The sequence below is a fragment of the Channa argus genome, chromosome 2 (genome assembly GCF_033026475.1).
Source record: "Channa argus isolate prfri chromosome 2, Channa argus male v1.0, whole genome shotgun sequence".
NCBI classification, from domain to species: domain Eukaryota; kingdom Metazoa; phylum Chordata; class Actinopteri; order Anabantiformes; family Channidae; genus Channa; species Channa argus.
The window spans coordinates 27602225-27629733 of record NC_090198.1 but is presented as its reverse complement, the minus strand read 5'-3'; the positions used below and the strand labels follow the sequence as shown (position 1 = coordinate 27629733).

At 42.3% G+C, this 27509-nt stretch overlaps 1 protein-coding gene across 1 annotated transcript in view; it reads left to right on the top strand.

The window, feature by feature from the left end:
- The first annotated feature begins 5321 nt into the window (after window positions 1-5321).
- ush2a (Usher syndrome 2A (autosomal recessive, mild)) overlaps window positions 5322-27509 on the top strand; it is a 190351-nt gene continuing 168163 nt past the window's right edge. The window contains exons 1-5 of the mRNA XM_067488984.1: window positions 5322-7038; window positions 7600-7814; window positions 7973-8191; window positions 10594-10765; window positions 23230-23365. Of these exons, the coding sequence (XP_067345085.1) occupies window positions 6583-7038; window positions 7600-7814; window positions 7973-8191; window positions 10594-10765; window positions 23230-23365 (1198 nt within the window). The 5' untranslated portion in view covers window positions 5322-6582. The remainder of the gene's footprint in view (window positions 7039-7599; window positions 7815-7972; window positions 8192-10593; window positions 10766-23229; window positions 23366-27509) is intronic.

The window sequence follows — 27509 nt, the reverse complement described above, 5'->3', positions numbered from 1 at the left end:
TACAAGACCACATTACTGTCAACCTACTTTTTCTTTTTAAAGAAGAAGCAAACTCCAAAATGCCAAACTAACTTATAAATACGTGTGTGGCCTGATACATGTGCGCACATAAAGCAACAACAATCGGCCAAACGACTAGCTTGCAGTCACCACTATGCAATTATTCAAGAGTTAAAATTGCTCTTGAATGCAGCAGGGCTACAACAGATGTGTGTGTGTGTGTGCAACATTTCCATATGGACACCCTAATATTGTATTTTGCTAAAAACACACAGCTCGACCATCAATTTATTCCACTTTTCCTAATCAGCAGCGAGGCCTGGGATGTCTCCATACATATTCATGCTACTCTGGAGACTCAAAGAGACGATACATTTACCATATTACCCTTAATGTTATTAGACCGGCAAACACAATTTAGTCAAATATAAGTCATACATAAGTAATTTAGAAAATGAGACAATATTAATCGTGCGATCGTCATCCGGTTTTAATCCCGTTTGTGTGATAGCACTTCAATCTCTGGAATTGAATGCGCCTGGCTGAATAAATTAGTACGATCAATGTATGACTTGATTCTTTGTCTTGTGGACACACTGTGCAAATATATGCAAATGTCTTATGAGGACGGGATAAGAGGGACTCTTCTTGACTAACAGAGTTCTTGATGATCACAGCCTGGCGCAGTGGTATGACGACATTTTCACCTCTCCTAATACGGGGTAAAAGGGAGGGGAACGTGACAAAGGCTAAAAAAAAAAAAAAAAACGTGAAAATGCCCTTTTTTCCCGCTAATGCTCGTGTTGTACATAAATGCTTTTACTTTTTTTTTTTTGGAAAAACTATTCGAGCCCTTCGGTTTCATAAGTGGTTGAACCTGATTTGTCAGCAATAACTTTGCCGAGATGCGGCTGGACCTGACTGTTCTGAGCTAAAACCACGTTCCAGACAAAATCAGGGACCTGATTCCAGACTATTAAAAAAAAAAAACACTTCAGTCTCACAGTTGTTGCTGGAGCTGTCCCCTCAAGTCGCATCTGTTCCAGAGGTGGATAATTGCAGGGGAATTTTCCCTGACGGTGAATGTGCTTTCAAAGAAGAACGCACACCTCAGAAACATGGCTTCTATACGATCCCTAAAACTGAAGAACTGCAGCAGTGCTCGGATGCTGTGGACGTGTCTACACTATTGTGAAGATTCCAGGCCTTGGCTGTACATAGTGTTCAGCCTCGAATCCTGTGGCCTGCGCTGATGTAGAAAATTCTGCTATCATCACTAGAGAAGATCTGCATACATCTCTTGGTTGGGCCTTATAAAGAGCCGGAGCAGCATCGCCCAAAGAATTGGCACTTCGGTTCAGCAGCTTGCAAGGCTGTAAGACCGAGAACTCATAATGCTGCAGATCCGCCTTGGGCTCTGGCTGCTGTGCTTCCAAGGTGTCTGATGGACACTGGTGCAGTACATCAAACGGCAACATTTGTCCTTAATATTCTACACGGGCCCCTACAACGGAAAAAAAAAGACACCATTTGTCTGGAGCTTTAGCGAGACCCCACCTGAATTACACCTGATCTGTATGTGTAGCCCATTCAATGTGCTCTGGTGGGAAAGGAGCAAAACACCAGCCTGAGCATTGTGTCTAAGCATCTTTGGAGGGTCTTGGAGGGATCCCGAGCATCACCCTGCAAGCAACACTGTCTCCTAACCATATGAGTGCATGGATTATAGCAGTTATTAGTTAGTTGCCTAGTTGTAATCGAAAAATTTATATTAACCGTTGTGACAAAACTGCACCTATTGTGACAGCAGATATTTGATGACATTTGGTAACATTTTAGTTTCTTTGTCACCCCTGAGATGGACGGGTGAGGTCTTCCGGGTGTTGCGTGATGGTCAGGAGATGGACGAAACACAACTTTATCAATTTGACAGCACAGGCAGCAGCATTAAGAAGCGCGCTGCAAAAGCCACAACACGGCCGAATTGAGGATGTGCTGCAAGGATCAACTAAAAATCACCTGCCAACTCCCTCAACTATGTGCATACACTATGCATTTTATCAGATGAATTACTTTAGGTGCATAATAATTGGCAGAATGCTAACACTAGCTTAACAGGACTCATCAGCAATATAGTAAAAAAGAAAAAAAAAAGAAAAAGATAAACAACCCAGCTCATTTCCCAACCCACTGAGGTCCCCTGGAACCATTGTGGGCAACTGTCATAGCGAGGGACCGATAAAAACGGACAAACATTTTCATTTGTAGGTGTGTTTTTAGTGTCTCTTGGAGACGTTTCTTGTGTGTTGTGAAATGCAGCACGTTTTTTTATTTGGTTGTTTTGTGGCTTTTTGCAGCACGTTTCTTAATGCTGGACCTGCGTTGTCAAATTGATGAAGTTCTTTTTTATACATTTGCATCTGATTTGGGGTTTTTGTTTTGCATGCTGTGAGCTCTCGGGGCCACCGTAGCTGTTTTCCCTACAGAAACATATTTGCAAATGCAGAAAATAGTGGTGGGCATAGTCCTGACCCTCAGAGGTGGGCTGTACAGGGTCTAGCTGGGCAGTTTCTTCACCAGGATCCCAGTCAACTGGAAGTGGCTGGTGCCTGAGAGAAGAGTTGTCGGAGACCCCATGGAAGCGGGAGGTCAGGCACCAACATTGGTGGCGAAATGCTGCTTGTAGACAAAAGTCAGGGACCAATCAACTGCTTGAGAGAAATAGTCCAGCAAATCCCAGAAAACCATTGCTGGTGTCCGAGTGCGTTACAAGATGCATCTATAATCATCAATCGCATAACAGCACATTTTTACAAGACTATTATTTGCTTTTTCAATACGTTTTTGGTTTTTCACGTGCTTCCTCCACTTTCCGCCACCTCCTTTTCCTCTTCTCTCCTGCCCCGTTTGCTTTCTCCTTTTATTTCCATTCACCCCTTTCCTCCCTATACCTCTATCCTAGCCCCTAGCCAGCCCCCCCTTCTCCTCCTCTCCCCTCCCTTTGCTCCTCTCTGCCGGGTATTGATTAGAAGGCAAACCTCTAATCTCCTTAAGGTCATTAGGAACACTTAATTAAAACCTAGTTAGAATGCCTTTGTTCAACCAAAGCAAATTGCAGCTGTTCAAACGCGATTAGTATGATAACATAAAAACTTCTCGGCAGGGAAAAATATAAGAGAGGGATTTTTTTTTTTTTTTTTTGGTAGAAATGTTTACACAATTTAAATGCAGAGCGCTTGAGCACACAGTGGAAGTCTAACCCACAGTATACTGAAGATAGTGCTTTGGCCTCTGCTGTGTGTGTCTGTGTTGAGTGGATTGTTAGATTTTACGAAGCCAGAGGATTTATGCATGTGACTGCTTTAGGCCGCCAGAGGAAAAAATGTTAAACACTATTTAACATGTGTTTAAAATTGGTCTTTAGATCCACCTGAAGTAAAACTAGGAAAGATGGGACCAAACAAAATAGAGACCAGGCCAAACATATAATTACATTTATTTGCTGATGAGATCCTCTTCCTTCTTAACCTAACATGACACGTGCAGATTTAAAAGCTGAAATAAAAGGAAATTATGAGATGAATGCAGTACAAGAAACCTGCCTTAACTCATAGTAAACATTTGACCGACATAGAAAATGCATTTACATGTGTTTTATTCTTTAATGCGGTTTAAATAATCAAATTCGACACACATTAGTCAAGTCGGAATTTCACACACACAGATTAATGGACGCACATACCAAACACATTCATTGTTAATTATTTCCAAGTCCCAATTAATAGCACACATCGAAGAGCATCCCTAGTGACCGGCATTAAATTGCTGACATGAAACAACACCGCGCCGGCTCCGTCGCCTCTTGCACTCTGGCATTCTTGGAAACGTAAAGGGTCTCATTTGAGAAACTTATTAAAAATTAGTTTCCATCGATTCAGCTAATCTCTACTTATTCTGCTAAATGACATATAAACTACAGAAAGCACCAATTAACAGATGGAATTAACAATATGTTGTGATTGTAATTGGAAACATTTAGTTTTAATTTAGTCATTTGCCATTTTCTCTTACACATGCAAAAACTAATGTTTTGCCTCTACAACAACAACAATAACAACAACAACAACAACAACAATAATAACATGTTTCTGTCTGTTTTTTTGACTTATGACAATGGCCGGTGAAATTAAGCATTTCTGCTAGAAATAAATGCATTTTTATTTACCGTCCACCTAATTACTGGCATCACAAGCAAATGTTTTTAAAGTTGACTAGTCATAAATATTAAGTTGCTCCAAATTGTTTTTGCCATTAGTTTGTGCATAGAAGAAAAAACTCTGACATGCTTTGCCTCCCGCTGGCACAAATGACACAATAGATTTTTTTTTTGGTAAAGCAAAATTGAAAATGTATTTTATTTGCATGTTTGTGTCATGTACAGCAGGTGCTTTTGACACACAACCTCTAGTTGTTTTGTGTTAAGTCAAAAGAGTTTCCATGACCTAAATTGTATTTTACATCAATGAATGATAAATCTGAGTGTACATGACACAGTTATATTATATAAACACAACTCATGTAAGTAAGTTTTCAAATGTGGATAAAAAAGACATTGAATGAACAGGTCCACCGATTTCCACACAACAACATCCATCTGAAATGAGGAGACTCTACAACTAATAAACACTTACAAGTTTTTCATTAAAAGTGTGTATTAACAAAGCTAAATCATGATTTCCAATGAATATAAAGTGCATCAAAATGGAGTGAAAGGGGCAGAAAAAAAGATTCTACTAATTAGGTCTTTTACCTGTGCTAATTGAAATCAGCAGGCTTAACGCAGGCGGCTATCGGTGCTTCAAGCCTGTGAAAGCATCTCAGATAAAACTGCTTCAAAACGCTTATCACATTTGCATTATGTGGATAAAACTGGTGTTATTGGTGGGGTTATATTATTATGAGTGTATGCATTTACCAGTATGTGTTAAGCATTGGTCTGGGTAAAGTTTGGGTTGTGTCAGTGTTTGATAGCAAAACTGAATTGTAAACTTTACTGTCCTCAGCAGTTTCTTCGAATTATGAATTATGATTGTTCATCAGTGACGCAGTACATTGGTAAAAAACAAAAGTTCCTCAAACGACAGGCTATCAGACGATTTCCTGCCCACACAGTCTCAGCGACTGGAGCGGGTCCCCGTTGCCTAGCGACGGGGGTAGCGTCTCAGTCTAAGAGCCACTTGTTTGAGACCCAGACGCATCCCACGTCGGAGGAGAGGAGGGTGGGGGGGTAAAGAACTGCAACCAGGCAGGGGGTCATTATCTAAATCGCATGTTCATTCCTTGCTGTCACGGACAATCTTTGGTTTTCTCTAACACATGCAAAGCGGACACGCTACTGCGTTGGTCCGCGCGCACTTTGCGTTACTTGCTTGTCAGCAGTGTAACGCTGCATCACCGTTACTCTGAGTCCAGTATCCTGCCGCCTCCTGCGCTGCTGGCCAGATGGCGACTCGGGGTAATCAGCTTATCCCTGCGCGCCGCGTGTTGTGAAGAAGAGACAAGAAGAAAAAGAGCAGCTTTGTCAAGTTCATTTGTTCTGACGTTCATCTGTTTTTTTTCCCCCTTTATTATCGAAGTGGGGGCGAAAACTATTGAAGTCATGTCCGCAAAGGGCAGCGTCGGTGTGTGGAGAAACGTCCGACTGACGCGCAGCAACAAGTGGGATGTTTGTTGACGCAGCACTTGGGATGCACGGAGCTTTGTGCTGGGAGCGCACAGCACCACAGGTAAACCAGGAGGAGCCACCACCGATTTCAGATGGTACAGTATCTGCATAGATTTACACCTTGTCAGATAGACTGTGAGACTTCTTTGTTGATTAACAAGAAAGAGGGTCCAGGTAATTCAACACTGGAGATGACGCCACTGCTGGCCTCTTTGTGTGTGTGTCAGGACGGGGAATGGAAGCTGAGAGGTATTGTAATGAAGACAGCTTTTGGCCTAAGCCTCAATTTCCAACAAAACTAGCGCGGAAGCCCACTCGGTCGGATAAAAACCTGGGGGCCAGAATGCCCGAGGAAAAAGGGCATGTTTAATTCAATGGAAAATGAAGAAGAGAGGGAAGCAATGTAGCAGTATCAGCTGAGCTGTGCCTCCATCAAGCTGTACATGATAGGCTTTGGCTAGGGAATAGCCTGCATGGCATTTCACTCCCCTCCGATTTGTCTCCGGTTGGAGTTTTTTTTTTTTTTTTTTGGTCTGACCACGTCTCTGTTTCCTTCTCTCCTTCTCTCCCTGTCTAGATTGTGAAATCCTACCTATCATGTGAAGGCTTTGGTTGTGGTTTGTGTGTGTGTGTGTGTGGGAGGGATGGAGACAGTCTAACACAGAGCTAAGCTTCATACCCTCACCCAAGGGGCACCGGCCTGTAGACACATCCGTGTAACCCCCCAGAACCATGACAGTCATCACTAATTCAAGTGCTGCTGGAAGGATTCCTATAAAAAGTCCAGGTTCTTGAAGATCCCTCTTCCTCAGGGGAGTGTTCCGGAACTGTTATCCGTGATTCTAGAAACTTAGGCCATGCTGGGCCACTCTGCGAATCCGATTCTAGGATCCAGTGGGGTCAAAGGGCAGAAGTGGACTAAAGACAAGGAAGATTGGAAAACAGAGAAAGGAGGAAACTCACAAAGCGAGAGAAGAAGGGAAGATAGAAAGGAGTTAAAACCAGGAAGGAGAGAGCAGCCGTGGAGCTTCTGGAAGAGGAAAATGAGAAAATACCAGAATAATTGTGGTCAAGGAAAAGGCGAGTGCAAGAGTGAAGTCTGTGCAGATTCATCGGCCGCGGAGACAGAAGAGGGAATCAAGCAGTGGGAGACGAGCAAAAGCAAGTGCTTGCCGCTGTTGCGAATGAAAGTCGTCACCAAAGAAGAAGAAGAAGAAGAAGGACAAAACCTCATGAATGCCAGGCGGCATCAACCCATCCTCTGGATAGCTCTCGTCTTCCTGAGCCTGTGTCTGAAACCTGCTTCATCACAGGTAAGAGCGGCTTTCAAGAGTCACTTCTCATGTCTGATTCAAAGACTGTGGGGGAGTGATTGTTACCGGGCCGTGGGCTGCATTCACTCTGACTCTTAAACAGACTCTCATAGAGCCGACATTTTGTTATGTCGTAGTAGACGTTTAGTTTTTTTTAGTACTAAGAAAACTAAGTGATTTCAACAGTGATCCGGGACCTTAAACCCGAAGCAGCTAATTATTTTTCTGCCACCTGCTTTGGCCTGTCGAAATCCCTTCAATTGGAAAAAAGACTGGATATTTACAATTTATTAAAGAGCAAGTCCCTTTTTTATTCAAATGTTGTGTTGAATGCCTGTCCAATACATCCTAAATGTACTGTAAAGGTTTGGGGGTAAGACATCGGTTCACAGGTCCCTCAGCCCTGGTGTACTTCATCATACAGCCATGTTTTTTTTAAATTTGATTCTCCAAATTGCTAAATTGCATTGTAGGTCAGTTTTATGTCTCGTACATTGCTGCTGCTACAATTAAGTAAGACTGGTAGGACACCCAGGCTCGACAAAACTCCTTCTCTCTTAGGGAAATTTCCCACGAATGGAGAACATCGCGGCCTTCAAACCCGTGTCCACCTCCCCAGCACGTTCCACCTGTGGGATTCCAGAGCGGAGCAGCTACTGTCAGCCGCCAACCTCCCAGACTGAGCTGACGACATGTTATCAGGCCTTCTGTATCCAGGAGTGTCCTTATAGATCTTCCACGCCTCCATATGCCCCGCTGCTGCTACCTGCACACAGGTAGGTCGATCGAACTGCTAGTAGCTTCTCAGTCCGTGCAAATGAACAACCCCCCACTCATAATGTAACATTTACAACACACAGACCTCTTTGATCTCCTAATATTCATTTGAAGAGGATGGAGATATGACGATGCTAAATCTAAATCATTTCACCAGGGTTCCCTGTGTAACCGAAGACCGTGAGGACACTCATCCTGGGACTGACACAGACATGGCAACCACTGCAAGTGCAGAGGGGCGTTCTGGTGGATCCGGTGGAGTTCACTTTCAGCCAGCCCAGGATGGATGCATGGTGTCCCCTCCGTCGCAGAGACTAGGGCCGCTGGGTTCCCTCACCCTGGCTTTGTGGATGAAACCAAGTTCTCTCGGAGAGATGTGAGTTTTTATTTTTTACCATGTTACTTGGAAATGCGCCGCCTTATTTTAAGTAGAAGCCAATTAAATAGGCCTGAATTACAACAACAGAGACATATTTATAAGCTGTGTATCAGATGTGTTCAGCAAGTGGTCATAGTTTTGCAGATATTATGCTGATTATGGTTATGAGTTTTTAATCTCTGAAAGCATCTTGCAGTGCATGCCATAAATGGAAAAATGCTGAATATACGCATGATAATTAATAAACGTGAGCGACTATTACATCCTGAAACCCTATGTAGTGACGATGGATATGCTCTGATGGCAGTGAAAAAGATGGGCAGGGTCCACGCAGGTCTGCGCCACCAGTTCATGACGAGTGTGATGGAAAGTTTAGGTAAAAACCCAGAGCAGGGAGGAGAAACTGGATTTACTTTGAGGCCTAATGCAGTTTCTGTCCCCTGGTCTGTAAAGGGTCTTGGTTTTCCACAGTTGGTGTGTCCTGCTGTTCGTGCTGTCAGGGTGTCGGGCTAGAATTCAGTCCACTTTTTCGTTAGAAGATTGAAGAGAGTGTGCTGGCATGTTCCGGCCTGGGTTGAGATGGTGCAGGGTTACGCGCACTTGGATCAGTTTGCAATTACACAAAACACAGCACAATGCATCCACATGAGAAGAGGTCAGTTGGCTTTGCTCCGCCATATGTCCACACTTCAAGCAGACGTGGGACGTTTTGTCGTGTAACTAAAAATAGGCTAAACTTACTAGACGTCTCGTCTTCACTGCAGCGTTTCCTGCAGGTGCTTCAGAGTAAAAGTCACGTGACATGTTTTTTTCCGATTCTGGTAAAAAGCAGCAGCTGAAAGGGAAAAATTCAAAATGGACGATAACGTTAAAAGTGTTCAACATGTGCTCACATTAAGACGTAAGTTTACACATCATATTGTTGTGACATTAATGTAGAAATTCAGACAGTTTCATAAATGGACAAATCTAAACCAAGAAGAAACACAAATTTTTTCACTTGACATAAAATGCTCACGCATCCTTTTTAGTCATATTTTAAAATAGAAACAGGTTCTATTTTGCAGTATAGCTACTCTCTTGAGCTAAATAATAAATCTAACCAAACTGAGTGGGGATGGTTGGCTACCTATTGGTTAAAAATATACAATAAAAAGATAAAGTCTTTCACCATGTGGCTTATACAAACGTGAACTCTTATGGTTTGGCTTTCAGGATTATGTTATGTCCTGTCTCCAGTTCCGATGCAGCAGCGCACCGACACGATGCGACTGGTCTCTGTGCGACGGTGACAGGTCTGACATAACCTAACCTCATCAGACAGGTTACACGCGTTTCGTTGTAACTCACTGAATGTTTATTTAAAATGTGGCTGTCGGTTGAATTCAACTCCAAGAAGGAGAATCAGCCAGAGATCAAATCTCTCCTGTTCAAATTTCACGCTGCGATTGCGTTTGTGAAGTTGTCTGCCCGGGGATTCACATGACAGTCGAGTCTTGTTGTCTTGGTCTGTTGAACATGACACCTGTGTAGCTAATGGAAGTAACACACCCCACCCCCCCAACACAAACACAAACACACACACACACACACACACTCACTCTCTCTCTCCGTTGCTGTTGTTGGCCGTGTCTTTTGTTGTAGAGACGATCATGGCTGCCATCAAAGACGCCAGATGAAAGGAGGTCTCTATCCTCACCTCTGTCCATCTCTCTTCACCCCTCTCTCTTTTGTCTCTCCCTCTTGCTGTGATTTCACATCCCTCCCCTTGTCTCAACAATGAACAGAGCGAGCCACCTGTTCCTACAAACCCTAGTTTTTTTTTTTTAGCAGCTTTACTTCCAGAAACTGGTTATAAAAGGCGGAAATGCCAAAGTGCCCTGTTCCAGCTTCTCAAATGTGTGTTATCTATGTTTAAAACTTTACTACTTCTAATATTTCAGTCCACACATGCTCACTTTCTACTTTCACTCACTATGTTCTGTGCCGTTCCATGTCCTAGTCTCTCGCAGCAGATGCGCATGTGCACACATACGTGCATTCGGTCACGTGCATGCAGCTATCTTTGATTTATAGGGTATAGTGCTCTGGGTTCATAAAAGCCAGGATTTCCAATAAAATATCAGTAGTGGTGGTTAATATGACACGTGGAAGGTGCCTGCACCCAGCGTAGCAGCAGAACCCCGGCAGGCATGTAAAATATTGATATTCTATGTGTAAATGTCAGAATGAAACACCGTGTGTAGTGGCACTCGACTCCTGGGATTTCAAAGTTCACTCGTGCTTCTGCTTTTTGAATTAAGTTAGAACAGCTCCTCAATGCCAAATATTTACCAGACTGCTTGGGCTGTCTACCGCCGCTGGAATAAGTGTCCTTCCTTGTGTATTGTTTCCCTCAGGATGCTGCTGGAGAAGAGCTCCAGGGGGCGGCTGGTCTTTGCTGTGACAGTGTCCAGGCAGGAGATCACCTTGCGCTATGGTCAGTCCAACAGTCAGACTCAGACTCTGACCGCCAGGTTCAGAACAGAGGGCAAGCTTGCGCTGGGAGAGTGGACGCACCTTGTTCTGCAGGTAAAGAATCCCTGCGATGTATCGATACACATGGTCTCATGATGTTAAACATGGCATAGCTGGTCACTATGGTCACTAGTCACGGGGCATTTACGTTGGAGCCTCCATTAATGCGTGCGAAATTATAGAAAATCCTTCTACTTTAGGAGCAACATCGGATTTGATTTAAAAACGCTGTGAAAGACTGTTTTCTTCTCTGTCTGTGTTTCTCTTTCATTCTCTGTCCATCGTTTTCTCTTCCTCTCTGAAAGCAAGTGGTAAATATACTGGCCGACATCTGCATCGGCACAGCTGCTGGGGCCAGGGGCACATACAGTGCATGTTTTATATAGACAGCTAACTACAAAAACCTTATAACTCTCTGAATGTTAATAATAATTGAATTCATATTTTCACAGTTTAATAAAAATGTAGTATTTCTCTGCCCATATATGCAGATAACCAATAGTGGCTTAGTAGATTGGCTGCCTACCAATCTACCACATTTCGAAGTTTCCCTGGGCAACACACTGAACGCAGTGCAGGTCCCAAGCTTGGTAGGAATTGGGGAGGGTTGCGTCAGGAAGGGTCGCAAAAAAATTAAAGAAATTAAATTATAGAGAGCCCAGTATCCATGAATGAATACTTCCAAAAGAATTCCTCAGTTTGTACATGATACATCAGTTTTACAGCTGAAATTAGCATCTGTTTGTGTAATTATGGAGAGACTGGTTGCATGTCTACAGGAATTCTAAATGCAAAGGTAAAAGTATGTTGTAAGTTGTACGTAAAAGTATTACATCCACCAGAGAAGTTTGAAAAATAAGGCTGTCCTGGACTAAACGTATTTTGGAAACTCTCATCATTCTGAAATGGCAGCTAGTGAAGTGGCGAGGCCTCAAATGAATCTGTGTGTGTGTGTGTGTGTGTGTGTGTGTGTGTGTGTGTGTGTGTTTCTGGTCTGTTGAAGAGTATCATTTTACAGATTACTCCACTGGACAATCTCTCTCTTTCATCGTGTCTGAAAAACACAGTCACCATGATAAGTTTATCACTATAAACACCTGTTGCTGCATCATTTTCTGTGGGTGCTCCACAGCGAAAGCCCTCCAGGAAAAAGAAAAGGCTGCACCCTTCACAAATTCTGAAAAGGGCATCGTTTTGAGGATGTCATGACTCATTATACCGCAACTTATTTCAACACACTGTATTTCGCTACAATGAACAATAGGCAGATTTACTGCTAAACTTTAGAAGTGTTTGGTTATTTTCTTTGTCCTGCTCTATAATTGCAATAGTCAAAGTATATTTAAGTTTAATTGTTTCTGTGTTACAGGTTACAGGTTTTGGTAGCCATCAGCTCCACACTTAACATAAGCCCGTTTATTATACAGCATTGGTTTTATCTAGGTTGCTCATTTTCCCCTCCGAAGAAGAACAAGAGCAATTCTAGTTTCAATTTAAGAGAAACCATCAGAAAGAGAAACATATTAGACAAACTAGAAAACGAGAATCACAACTTAGTCTGTCAATAGTAAAAGAGCAATACATTTTATCGCTGGGTGGTGTCAAGCTTTTCATATCACTCTAAGAAAGACTGAGACACTAAAACAAATATTATAATAATAATAATATTAAAATGATTTGTAACCATTTTGGCACTTCCTTAACAGTAATATCTTAATAATAACAACCATTTCTAATTCAATTTGAGAATAAAAGGCTAAGATGCACACTGATAAATAACTGTGCGGTTAAATTGAAGGCATGATTCATGGTTAGAGGGGAAAGGCAGGAACGAGGAAGTTATACATGTTGACTGGTACTTAAAAGGAAAATGATTGTGCTTATCCAGAAAATCTATCTTGACAGTTTAGTTTAGAGGCTGTCTGATTGGTGTTGATGCCTACAACAGTAATTTGGCAGTCTCATGCGACGTTGGCTAAACGTAATGTTGCTGATGGCTTCATTTCTAGCTTTGTGTGTTTACCCCGTGGGGATGGGGTCTGTGTGCAGCATCTGTACATGTATGTCCATGTAGGTATTTAAAAGTACACAGCTTTAAGTTTTTCTTCTGGCAAAAGTCTGAGGTGTTGCTTTGGCTCGTAGATGTTATGAAACTTAGGAATCGGTCTGCCCCTTGTTTAATGCTTCCATGATGTGATCTGCTTTGACCATTCAGAAGAGCAACATAATCATCCTTGACACTCTCAACACCATTCGCATACTTCCATTCTCATGCATGTTCACACACTTAACTACTTGCTCCCTCACACACACACACTTCAGTTTGTAGCAGTCTGTCAGGCACAATACAGACATTACTGTATGAAGGAGTTTCCTGCACGCACACACACACACACACACCAGTCATCTGTCGGTTTGAAAAGATCAAAACACCAAAAAAGACAGTCAAAAGGAATCCGGGTTTCCAAGTGCTAGGAGCAATTCACACACACACACACACACGGACATACACGGTGCCAGGAGCAAGGTGCTGTAGGGATGCTGGTGCTCCCTAGGTAGTTGTCTTATCTGATTATGGTAACGACGTAGAGAATAGTGCAGGAAAAAGTAGCCTGGGGGAGGGATGGAATGAGAGAAGAGCAGTGATGGGGGAGTGAGGGATGTGGCTCAGTAGAGTTAAGTGATAGCTACAAAGTGAGTCAACTGTGCGACTCCTGTTCTGTGTATTTCTGGGGAATTTACTACTTATCAGCAGTTTCCCTTCAGCCTCAAAATGCCGTTTGGGTGAGGGTACAACTGGTGTTACAGTGGCTGATGATCAGCTTGGAGGTTGTTTTTCCTGTTGTCCCCCTTACGGCCAAATAAGCTGTTCATATCAGAAAGCACCTTACACCGTTAAATCGTAAGTGTGAACCATCAGTGAACCAGTTGGAAACACAAGTGGGATTTTCTTGTAGTGTTTTAAAAAAAAGTCCTCTGTCCATTAAAAATGACAGCTATCCATAATGAAATGAGTTTACTTACAATCTGATGACACATTTTGCCACACAGGCCTCTTCAGAGCTTTTGGAACAGCATTGAGTTTGCTCTTTAAGTAGAGGAGCTAAAATCTATGATGTTTTGCTCATGAAAGCTCCAAGATGCGTGTTTATATTTAGTAAAATGTATGTTGTTATGTATGTAACTAATATCCCAGGGAGAAACATTATCTGCATGAGCTTCAGGTGTTATATTGTACTTAGTCCTTTTACTGTGTATGTACTTTATATTTCTTAAATTTATGCCTTGTGACTTTAGCTTAGTTTTAATGCAGTGTGTCAGAGCCTCTGTAGGCGAACGGAGGACGTCGGTGGAGTTTTAACGTATAACACACCCACGTTAGAATCAGCAAACCCAATGAGCAGGAGACTGCATTTTACTAAGACAATGAAAATGTGACCTTACAAGGTCGACACTGAATTTCAGTGTTGATTGAATGAACGATCAGACGTAGACAGTTAGCAGCATCTGTAGCTTATCTCCGTTTCTCGACTGCCATGCAGCCCCAGATCCTCACCAGGCCAGCTCACAATGGGATGTTACAAAAGCTTTACCTTTTACAAAATGAAACATAAAGCAGATGTGTTAGGATTTACACATTCTTGAGGCTGTGTTGGAAAAGATTTGGAGAAAGTCAAATGCATGGATGAAGGGATGAAAGGGACAACTTCCACCAGCTTTATGTGGGGATAGTTGTGAAGTGAAGAAGTGAATTAAGGTTAAGAAGCTGTGTTTCTGCTGTGGTCTTTAGCTCCAATCATTGTATCCACCTCATTCCCTGAGTAGTTGTTCATGTTTTTCATTTGAAAAAAACGCTCTTATCCTCATTTTCACGTCTTGCATTTAGGCTTTTGTTCAGTTGTATTGAGAAGGAAGTAAGCAGCACAACAAGCTGAACGTTGGCGACGTAAATCATACAGTATAACGCAAAACGGTGAGATACATTGTAGAGAAGGGTCTTGGAAGAAGGCAGCAATGAAGAAAGACGGGAAACAGAGACGTCAAAGGATGGAAAGAAGACAAAGGAGGGGGATTCACGGGGTAACTAGCTTACGCGCACCATTTCTTTGCAGAGCAGTGATTGACAGTGTGCTTGGAGGACCCCCAGAGGGGTCCGTCTGCTAGTGCCTGAGCAAATCAGCATTATGGGATGAGACAGTGGCAGGGACAACCAGTCACTCCAGTCCCATCACAACCAAACACGGCTGCATGAATGTTTAACACTTCTGTGTGTGTGTGTGTGACTCACACACAGGAGGGACTGGTTGCTCTCTCCGAGGCCTCATAACTGTTTGTCAAGACAAAGGAGACGGAGAATAAACAGAATAGTTAAGAAAAGATGAAAAACGGGGGTAAGTGGGTCAGTGTCACTGGAAGTTTAGGTCTAGTCAAGATTACAAGCACACACACATCAGTGGGTGCATTTATTCAGTTGTTCCCGTCTAATCTACAATTTGTTCTCTAGACGCCAACAGCTCATCTGCTTCACCACTCTGCTCTTAAGACAGTTTGGCTGCTAAAATGTCTTCTGCACACCATCATAACCTTTAATGAATGTTTTCACGCACAATTACACTGTGTGGATATGGACTGGTGTGCTCTCGGGGGAGAAAGCTGCGACTTTGCACCAGCTTATTTGACACCGGCACGGTCCCTCCATCTTTCTATTTCTTTCTTGCACATCTCCATGTGCACGTGCCTCATCACCGCACTGTGAGATTTTTTATCTTTGCATTTTACCTTCCTCACCTTCGTCCTCGGCCGGGCTTCACTGCCATTCTCCTTCCTGGACTACAGTCATTTCATTAGTCCCTGTACTTTAAGGTAGAACACGCTGTGTTGTGATGGGGCACAATTTAGGAATAATTTAAATCCATATTACAAATCAGGATTGTAATGTTTGCATTGGATATAAAAAAACATTGTAATTATAATTGTTTGTATGTTATCAGCTTTTGCACGTGGAGTTTGTACTACCGATGAAAATCACATCAAATGTTAGGACTTGTCAATGCAGAAAAAAACAGGTTTGTTCCAAAGGGGTTTAAATAGTTTTTCTTGCCATTGTAGATCCAGGCCACTTAACAAAACCAAAAGTCCACTTTTCTCCAAGATACTATAACTTTGTAAACCTGGATCAACTCAATACTAATCTCCAGTAGTGCCTGTCACCACCTGGTGGTTTAATTTTTCCGGTGGACCGGTTTTAGCATGGGTGCTCCGACTCGTTTCAGGCTTAGCAGCCCCACGTGCAGCCCGCTTCGATCAAGGCCGGCATTGACTTATTCTCACGCTGACCCCTGTCCATCACAACATTAAAACCAGCTGGTGCTGTTACAGTTGTGGCTGATCCAGTGCGTTTAAACCTTCAAGCATCGTTGAGGATCCTGCTTCTGTGGTTGGTGGCTTAGTCAGTGGACACGCAGGCACTTTCTCTGTATCCTGGTACATGTCTCCCATCTGCTGTGACATGGACAGATTGTGAGACAGACTGAAGGTGAATGTGTGTTTTATACACGTGGATACACTATGTGTAAAATGAATTGTGAGTTCTCTGTTTGTTTACATGCATATTTGTGCACGAAGTATAGTGTGCGTGCGTGCGTGTGTGTGTGTGTGTGCACAAACTGTGTGTGAAGGTGAAGCAAGGTTGTTACGTAGGGGTGAAGTGGACACCTCTATGGTAGCCCTCTGCCTGCTGGCACAGGAGGCGAAAGGGCACAATACTGGCATCAATTACATAGTGAGAGCAAGGTGTGTGCACTTTACATGTGGTGGAGTTTTTTTTTTTTTTAATTCATTTGTTTAAATGTTGGTCATCTGTTTGGTGCCAGTGTGCAGTCTGCTGCAGCCTAACAGCAATAGCAAGGCACTAACACAACCAGGGTTAAGGGTTTCATTCCCACTGGAGCTGTGAGATATGAGAGCTAAAAATGTGAGCAGCAAGGGTGCTTCAAGGTGCTTTCGATAAAACGGATCCACAAAGAGCATATGTTATGTTAACCTGCCTTTTCCAGAAATGTCAGTGCTGAAGGAGAGGGTGCATGGCATAGGTTAACTAAATTAAGAGCAAATTAAACTTTTATAATTATATTAAAAATAGAAAGTAGATCAAAAGGGGACGTGAGTCTGATGCCGGAGTTTTCAGCTAACATGAAGCTGAGATATGAACCCAGGACCCATTGGTGTCCATCACGTTGTAGCCCCTGTCTGTGGCTTAGACCTCTGTTGTTGTCCAAAAAAAAAAAAACCTCAAAAAATACATCAAACAGATGAATGATGTTCCATCTTCAGTCCAAAGCTCTTGGCTACGGCACGGATGAAAAAACGAACCACAGTGGATATCAGACTTGTAAATGTGGATTGATTCATTGGAGATAAAATCTCTTAGTACGAATTAGAATTTTAAATAACCAAACTCGAACCCGCCAGACACCTTGCGTCTCAAACCCAGCCCAAAAAGTCCACCTGCGTGTCTCTTACTAAACGTGCTCCTTCCTCCTTCTGTGCCTCAACCTGTGTCTCTTTTAGCTTCAGGTCTCAGAAAGGGAGAGAAAAATCTTGGAGACTTATGGTCTTGACTAAAGGGGTGGTGTGCCCCCTTACAGTACATCCGCTCTCGCTCTTTATCTTTTCTGGTTTTCTTTTCCCCAAAGACGATTTTCTCTCTGTGCCTTTCTCTGTCTCTCTCTGCCTCATCTATCTCTCATTCTCTCCCCCTTTCATTGTCTGTCCCCCTCCACCTTCTTTGCCCTTCCCCTCTCTCCCTCTCATTTTCCTTACGCAGGCTCTCTCTCTCTCCCTCTCCATCTCCCTCGGGACAATTTTCTTTTCTTAAATAAACTGTCATAGCTAGTGTTAAAATATGGGCCTTACACAGGGTGAGCGCGGCAAGGCAGAGGCACGGGGCCCTGGGCTGGTATAAAACATGGATAATATGCTGTGAGAGGTAATTGTATCTTTAGCGCTGAGATGAGTAGAACAAATGTCTCCTCTCTCCATCCTCTCTTTCTCTCTCTCTTTCTTTATTCCTTTCCTTCCACTCTTCTTTTCGTTCCTTTTACACAGTGCAGTCGTGCTAATACGATAGAGAGAATATTGGCTGTACATCAGAGCTGCTACCGGTTCATAGTGGGTAAGGGCAAGTACAGACACAGGGAGAGAGGACTAAAGAGCGATAATAAGGAGAACGAGAGAAAAGGTGACGTAAACGTGGAGAACTGGACCTACACAAAGTCACGGTGCACCTTTTGATCACTTCAACCTGAGGATGATTCCCAAATCATCATCAACGCCAGTGTAAGACTGTCCAGCTGAGATCATCTTAACTACAGGATCATCTTGAAAAGGAGGAGAGGAGCAGATCTGCCTTGGACTTTACGTCTCATAGGGATTCTTTAGTTTGCTCCATTGAGGCCTTTGGCAGAACACCGTTAGCCACACTGGGATTCTTTAGGGAAAAGCAACCTACATGGGAAATCTGGTTTACCGTTAAAACACTGAGGAAATCAGTTTACTTGGAAACTCCTTCTGTAACCTTCTGCATCTAAAAACACTGCATTTTTACTTTCGTTTTTTTTTTTTTGACCCTCTCTCTAACCTAAACATTTCCAGTTTTCCTTTTAAATCATACAATTTAAGTGTCTTTGTTTCATATGACGCAGTCGTTTCCTCTGGACAGGGCCCAGGTATTATTCGCAGTAACAGTGATTCTGGATTTGATGTGACACTTGAACTGCTGAATGATTTTAATGATTGCAAAGACTAATTCATTGAATTGCACTTGCATTTGGTTACATATAAAAAACAAAACAAAATCCCCGTCAATTAGCTATAGGTTTCACTCTGTTCATCATCTTACTTTCTCTCCTTGCTTCAGTTTCCTCTCTTAACACAGTGTCGATGTCTTTTATTTCTTATGTTTGACATCTGATTGTAGAAAGAGTGGAAATGAGCAAAGAGAAAGGAAACTCAAATCAAGCTGAGGGTGTTATACAGTATGATAAGCATCTTAACCACTTGGTCACCAGTCTGCTTTTTATTTTGGGGGTTTATAGTGTGTAAAACATCTGCTATTGTCTATCTTCACCAAGTTCATGCAATTTCCTTTGTTTGTCCACAAAACACTGGGAAGTCTCCAGCTTTAGAAGGGAAGAAGAAGAAGGGATACTTGACAGGCGACTAGAGGATTTGAGAAGGAGGGAGTAGAGCAGACAGAATGAGCAGGGAAGGGGAGTGATGGGGGGGTTTGCAGAGGGAGATGGGCTGGGTAGATGTGGGAAAATCTAGGTGACTGATACAGTAAGACGAGATCCTCTGAGAAAAAGGTCAAACAGGGACATTGGAGTGACTGTAAACTGTGCATCTCTTCCACTTGTCCACCAGAATTTTACTTTCACCCACGCTTGCAGACAACCTTAAGCTCCTGCACAGAGCTTCGCGCTTCATCTACTTGTTAGTAAAATAATCGGACAGTAGTAAACTACGGATCAAGCAGCAGCATGTTTTCAATATTCGATATCTTTAAGGCTGCTTTAATATTTTATGACCTCGAGCTGTCAGCACGGGATTGGTAAATCGGGAGCCCTTCTGCAACTGTAAATCAAGTGGTATTCTTAAGCCGCACACCGTCACATTTTGATGAAATCTGTATAATAAAGAAAAATATTTCGGTGAATTGAACTGTTGCAAACTGCACCATGTCAGCTGTCTGTCTGAAATGCCAAGCACTCCACAACAGCACCGACCTCTTTACATTTGGATTAGTTACCCCCTGAGTAATGCCGTGTAGGACAACATAACAGGAACCTGATGTGAATGTGTGAGCTGTGTCCTCATTCTTATAGCTGAAAATGTAACACCATAGTGAAAAGTCTTATTTCTTCCTAGAGAGACGGTTGGTTATGCAGCTAAAATGCTGTCTTATATTTTTTGTGTGGTAAAGTGTTAGGTCTGGTTAAATGGTCATGAGGAAACATACAAATATCATATCATTGTGGTCCACTGTTATACTACAGTCAAGCTGTGAATATACTGTGTATTATCCTGTACTTTTGTTCCGTCCCCAACAAAACGTTACGTCAACATCATCAAAGAGAGAGAGATATAAACTTATCACTGCCTCTAATGTTAAAATATGCTAATAAATAACAGCTACTACTTAGTAAGATGTTTAGATCTGTTGCTCTTCATAAGCAGCATAATTTGTTTCACAGTTTGTTTGGTTGTGTGTGTGGGGAAAAAATCACTAGGAATTATTGTGACTAATGTGACGAGAGTGACACAGGTAAGCCCCACTGTGGAAATGAACTTTTTGTTTACTATCTCTCAATAACTAGCGCAATAATACAAACGAGGCATGAAAGTAGCCCACGAGCCATGATACGTCCTGATCCAGCCTGATGGATTCAGATCGCGGCGCTGCCTCTCCATCCGATCTCTGCAGGGATGCTGTCAGTCACTGCGAGCAAGCTCTAGCAGCTCAGGTTTCTCTTTGAAAATGGTCTGGTCCACTGTAGGTGTGTGAGATCTCTTATTAGACACTTCTTCAGGCCACGGGGCTGAAAATGTTATGATAATGAAATTATAGAGTATCTGTAAATATTTTGACCGCCTCAAACTGTTATTTTGTGATCTTTCTGTGGTGTCAAACCCCCAATAAACACAAGCAAATCTTTTATATGCTCTTGTATAATTCAGAATTCTAGCAAATGTAGGTTTTTAGCCTACCTGCTCTTACTTTGGTGGCCTGCAGCTACAAAGTGAGCTTGGAAGAAACACTGGTGTCCACACTGTGTGCTGAGCCACGGCTTGGCAGGAGTGTGAAAATCGAGAAGAGCTTTAGTCAAAATGCCAGCCTACAGATCACTAAAAGCTTTCCACTCAGGGTTTCCCTGGGCTTTTAGAAAGGCTTAGGTGGTAACATTGCCAGTGGGGTGGGTTTTGCACAAAGGCAAAGGTGCTCAAACTCCCTCAGAGCACAGAAACCTTAAAGAACAAAGTTGAGGGAAATGATTTCATGAGCAAAGCAAAATATTTGATTGGAAATAAATGAAACACTGTATGGGGCATTTCATTACATGTGCACGTGAGGTGTGTGTAGCTAATCCTACATAGAGCAGTGGAACAGATGGTTTAGATATTCACAGAATTCATACAATAAGTAGCACTATGCAGGTATAAAACACAGTAGATATTGTGAGCTAATGCCGTTAGTTCCGGTCGTTTGTTTGAACATATGTCGTGGCTTTGCGGGAATGTTGCAGGAGAAAACATTTTAACGGCGGGCAACCAGGCCAGACACTAATGGAGCCATCAAAGGAGCCATCAATGGTGGCAGGGACCACAGGTGGTGCAAGGGTTCCGATTAAATAACCAAGCTGGACTGAGATTGAACCCTGGTGAACCCACCTTCCAGTTTCGGCTTTAATCTTGAGGTGGCAGAGTTTCAGCTTACAGGAAAAAGGGGATAAAAAAAAATCTGACAAAATATATATACTAAATGCAATTTTTTTTGTATTGTGGTCACAATTGCAAAAGAAAGATTTAACCTTAGCTTTTGTGTTACGGGAGCATTTTGCCCATTAAAAAGGTAATTACTGAGCATATGCAGCTAAAAAAAAATTGATATACAACACTAGTCAAATTTCATAACGGACAACTGTTTGCCATCATTATTCCTGTTCTTTATAGAGCCTCAGTGAATATCTGCAAATCCATGCAGTGATTGTGCCTAAAGGTTTAAAAGAAATGAAAAAAATCCAGAGTAGTGGTTTTCCTTTTCTCTGGACTTCCCTCTTTCTTCTCTATACGTTCCCAAAGAACTCTGAAGTTACACTGGCTAAAAAAAGAGACAAGGAGAGGTGGTGGGAAGGAGAGGTACGAAATGCAGACGGATGGGGGGAAAAGGAAAAAATGGAGGGAAAGTGTTTATGAAACATAACAAAGGGGAGTTGGCTGTGTTTCAAAAGGGCGCGTGGCGGCTAAAGAGGATGAAGCGCTTCAGGATTCATTTACATCAGGCCTGACAACTGCCTCACATCTTCCCAAGAGCCGCACAGCTCTGGCTTAGAGATTCCTAAAGAGGGCCCATCCTCCAGCTCCCGCTCTTACACCCGCTCTCTGACTTTACTTTTTCTCCCTCCTCTCTCCTTTTTTCTTCGTTGCTTTTTTTTTCTTCCACTCGTTCACTTCCGCGCTCCCTCTTGTGCTCTCGTGCGCTTGCCAGTCTTCAATCAGCCATCATGAAAGTGTCTGTCTGGGCGTCTTAACTATCCTCTGAGAGGCAGACACTTGTCTGGGCCTTCCTTCATCCCCTAAAGGCATTTTTTTTTTTTTTTTTTTAACTTGGACTTATTTTCCTCCTCACACCTTTTCAACTTCCCTAAAGAGCTGACAACAAGTGAGAGCGACAAGCCAAGATAAACATGAGGGAAAGAGACAGGAAGGGAGATGAGAGGTGGAAGTCATCAACTGAGAGGGAAGAGAAGATAGAGGTGGTTATGAAAAATACGGAAAGAGCAAAGGAAAATGAGGAGAGGAAACCCAAAACAGGAAAAAAAAGAAAGGTGAAGGAATCAAATGACCTCTTGAGGAGGAGAAAGGACAAAGCAAGGACCAAGAAAGGCAAGAAGGATGAAGAAAGGGAGAGGGACTTTAGTAAGACCAGGACAGTCACGTTTATCAGTGGTCCCACAGTGTGTTTCCCAAATACGGGATTTGGAGATGGCGTAAAGTGAGAGAGTGGGACAGGGCACATTAAAGTTTTTTGGGGGTGTGGGGGTGGGGTCCTTTTTTTTTTCTTTTTTTTTTTGCCCAGGTTTGATGTAAAAGAGAGCTGCTCCTGCTTTGACGGTGTTTTGTGCTGCGCAGTTTTTAATATTCATGCAGCAGATTGGGAAAGGAGAGAGGAAAAGGAGCTGAGGGGAGATTTTTGGTCAAACAGAAAGCTAATTTGCGGCTGAGGCAGTTTAGCCCGAGGCTCTTTTCTGCTACTGGTGAAATGAGCAGGAAGATTAGCCGTATGTATAATTCACACACACACACACACACACACATGCAAAGATATGCACCGATGCTGTGTGCATGCACATGGACAGAAAGATGCACATGAGCACACACAGAGCAGCTGCCACTCCGAGACACTGTGTGTTGCAGCAGTTACCTACTGCTGGGCCTTTACTGCTGCATCTGCCTCTCAGCCTGTTCTCTTCTCCAGGTTCCGCTGTGGTGTGTCGACTATTAATGGTATTTAATGAGACTTCTTGTAAATACTGATTTATTACTTTACACTTAATTGCTCTCAACCTGCTACCTAGTAGAGATGTGGTTTTTCTTTAGGTAGGTGTCACTAAATTACTGCTCAGGCCTTTTTTCCCTTCAGTCCAAATGATTTTGCCTTTTAGTTTGTTCCCAGGCAAAATACAGGCTGAAAAAAACTGGGAATACAGTAACTGCAGCTTACTGTGACTGATTTTCAGGTCCATGACAAATGTGCAAGTGTCTTCCTGAATGGGCTTGAAGAGGACGGGACACCGTTTGACACACAGCCTCTGACTGCCAGGCTCGTAGATATCAGCGAGGATGCTGCCATGTGGGTGGGACTCAGCTCCAATGGTAAACATTTTGTATTTTTTCTTTTTGTTTTGTCTATAAAATTTGGGGGTTTTATTAATTCCCGATTTCCAAAATGGTAAAACAAAAATAGTTGGTAAAAGCCTCCAGGCTTTTCTATAATGTTCCATTCACAAGAATGGAACATTGAAGTGACCTTGACCTTTGACCACCAAAGTCTAATCAGTTCACCCTTGAGTCCAAGTTCATGTTTTTAAAGAAATTCCTCAAGGTATTCGTGGACGGTAAAACCAAAAACACAATGCTTTTAATCAGTTTTTTTCTTTCTATAGCCAAAAACATTAACTCTTAGTTTACAATGCATTTATGTGGTAATATGGTGGCAATGACCACTATACCTTAAAAATATATATATATATCTGTTCATTTTATGTTTTTTAAATGTTTGATGAGTTTTTTTAGTTCCCTAAATGATTTAAAACCTCAATTTAGCAACATTTAAAAGGATGAAACAATAAAAACAGTATTACAGTAACAGTAGGCTGTATTTTCTTGCCACTCACTGAAGATGTAGTTTGTCTGTCCTGACTTATATTTATATTCTAATCAGTTCATCCCTCGGTTCAAGTGGATGTTTATATGATATGAAATGTCCTCCAGGTATTCCTGTAGTATTTTGCCCACAAGAGTAGGATATATGTGGGGTCTTTGACCACCACCTTACAACTGCTAAGAGACTCTAAGGTAGATTCTGGCGGAATTATGTATCTCACCTGTCCTGGGAACACCTCGTGATACCCCAGGAGTTTGAAACCATTGAGGACGTTGAGTCATGTCAACTGGACATCCTCGCTACTTATCCAAGCAACTTCTCCAGTCTCAGCTGACTATAACCAAAACGTGGATGACCGAGAACCTTCACAGACATGGTTGGCCAGATGGACCACCTTGCTGAATCTGCTCCCACCACATCCTGACCCTGGATAAGCAGACAATAACAGATGGGTGGAGTCAAGTCAATCAGGACTGAAATCTGTCCTACAACCCCAAGAATAAAATACTAAATCATCCTAAATAATCAGAATTGTTCCGTAAAGGAGAAAAAAAAAATGCAGACAAAGTTCTCACACACAGAACCCTTAATTGCCTGTCGATATTAAGAAGGGGAACGTGAGAGAGATGGATGACAGAATCCAAAACACACAGAGAGAAGACTGACACCTACACAGAGTAAAGAGAATTAAGGCTTATACCTTGCATCATCCCAGTAACAATAGGAAGAGTGCTTTTCAGAGGAAAGCATAATCCCATTTCCACACGCTAAAGAAATCCTGAGCCAAAGCCTAAGGCAGCACAGCCACACACTGTTCTAACACACTTACATCTCCTAACACTCCCACTCTCACTTTGTTTTACACACACGTACACCCCTCCTAACACACATGCATTGTAGTTGGGCCAGAAACGGCAAAGCCCCTCTCAAATGCAAATAACACACATGCATGCACACACTCATACACTCTCTTTCTCTAAAGTGAGGATTTTTTTTTTCTTTTTTTACTCACAGGAAAGCCTCAAACACACACACACACACTCTCACAGACAAAGCTAGACATGGCAGAGGTTCTGTTGATGCTTAGCGACGTTATCCGTTTTCTGAGAGTTCTTGTCAAACTAGACAGAAGTTTGTTGGACACGAAAAGGCTCTGGCTGTCTTTTGACCAGCATCATGAGCTGTGGTGGTTTCTCATGTTCTGGCCAACTTTGTCGCATACAGTATGTGTGGTGTGTGAGTGGAGATGTGCTGGGGGCTTCCTGTGCTTATGTGTTTGAAGGTGTTTCTTGTGTGGAGTCCAGTATCAGCATGAGTGTCTGGACGCTGTTTGTGTTTAGGATACTCCACCGTACTGTGGGTGGCAACTTTTTGTCCAGCGTCTTCCGTCAGCTTTATCAGAACCTACTCAGTCCTCCATAACCGGTAGCTTGACATGTGCCTCCCCAGAAACATAGCTGCACGTTGTGGCAACACAATCTCAAACGCAACTAATCTGCAAACTTGATTATATTTACCAAAGAAACATTATTTCAAACACATTACATTTCCTGTGAACCTATAATGGTGCAACATAAATCACGAGTTACAAATATGTTGATACTGAACATGTCAGTAAAATGTTACCAGATGTATTTTTGCCTGCCAAAATATCCAATCTTGCAGTGAAATATCTGGTTTCGTTTTCTGCCCTGATATATAATAATTAGCATTATTAATTTCATGCTTGCATTTGGGAAGTTACAGCAGCTGTTAGAATCAAAGGAAGATCAATAACTGTTGTAACACTATTACATAAAATACGTTTCTCTAAGTCAGTAGGTTTCCTGATTTAACCTACAGGACACAGGACTCTGGAATTGATCTTTGTACACCTGCCATCCTCCCCAACCATCTCCTTGCAACTCACTTTTCTTTCAAAAAAGTAACGTTTGTTTCATTCACGAAATACTTTGCATCACAGCATTATAGATAACTTCTTACATTTGCTACAAAAACAGCCGTTTAGTTTTTGGGGAACGTATTTTCTTCAATTGTCATCGGTGCGTTTGGTCCTTCTGCCTCAATCACTTCAGTGGTTGTAAAGTCTATCTCCCTAAGTGTCCGCTCTTTGCGCTGCCTTGCAGTAACTTTAGAAAAATGCTTGCTGTTCAAAATGTATTAGCTAAAACTCCAATATGATCTGCTCAATTTCTGTTGCCAAGGTTTACAGTGCACCAACAAAACTCAAACTAGTGAGCTAGAAATCCCACATCCAACTAGTGGTTTGGTGGTATAATTGCAGAGCGACACAGACACTAGATAATGGTCACAATGGCATAGACTCTGACACTGTTCATGCAAGTACACAAACAGGTGCTTCAAGCTCCATAAGCTTGATTATAGACCTTGTTACATACTTGAGCATGTCAACAGGAAAATCCTTGAGCAGTGCAACTGCTAACTGAACCCTAAGGCAGACAGTGCCTTGAAAAAGTATTTATACCCCTTAAACTTGTCCACATCTTGTCACGTTAGAAAAACAAACATGAATGTATTTTTGGGGGGATTTGATGTGATAGATCAAGACAAAGTGGCACATAATTGTGAAGTGAAAGGAAAATGATAAATGGTTTTCAAAAGTTTTTTACAAATAAATATCTGAAATGTGTAGTGTGCATTTTTACTATGCCACTTTACTTTACCCCTAACTAAGGTCCAGTGCAACCAATTGCCTGCAGGAGTCACCTAATCAGTGAATAGAGTCCACCTGTGTGTGATTTCATGTCAGTAAAAAAAAAACAACAGCTGTTCTGTGAAGCCCTCAGAGGTTTGTCAGAGAACATTAGTGAACACACCGCATCGTGAAGTCCAAGGAACACAGCAGACAGGTCAGGGGTAAAGTTGTGGAGAAGTTGAAAGCAGGGTTAGGTTGTAAAAAAAAATATCGCAAACATCTCATGGAGCACTGTACAATCTATCATCCGAGAATGGAAAGAGTGTGGCACAACTGCAAACCTACCAAGACATGGCCGTCCACCTAAACTGACAGGCCGGACAAGGAGAGCATTAATCAGAGAGGCAGCAAAGAGGCCCCACAGCTCAGGTGGGAGAATCTGTCCACAGGACAACTATTAGTGGTGCACAGTACAAATCTGGCCTTTATGGAAGAGTGGCAAGAAGAAAGCCATTGTTGAAAGAAAACCATAAGTCCCTACAAGCCATGTCGGGGACACAGCAAACATGCGGAAGATGGTGCTGTGGTCAGATGAGACCAAAATGGAACTTTTTGACAGCATAAGCCAAGACACCATCGTGAGGTTTTGCAACTTGTGATGGGCATTTTTCAAAACATTTTGACATTTATAGACAATTGTCAGTAAATTATTTGCAGATAAATTAAAGTTAGCATGACTTATGTTAGGTTAGAAATAAACTAAAATACCCCGAACTAAACAGTGGTTTTGGATACAGTGTGTTTTACATTCAGTTTTTAAAAATGTTTTTTTACTAATTAATCTATGTGGGTAATGTGTTGTAGTCTGGCTAGTTGTTGCCTTGTGCTCAAACCAAGCTAAATACTTTCCTTTTAGAAAGCTTGTTGCTCTCAAATGGAAGCAAATGGGGACTGAGGCACATGCTGTTTGGCTTTGT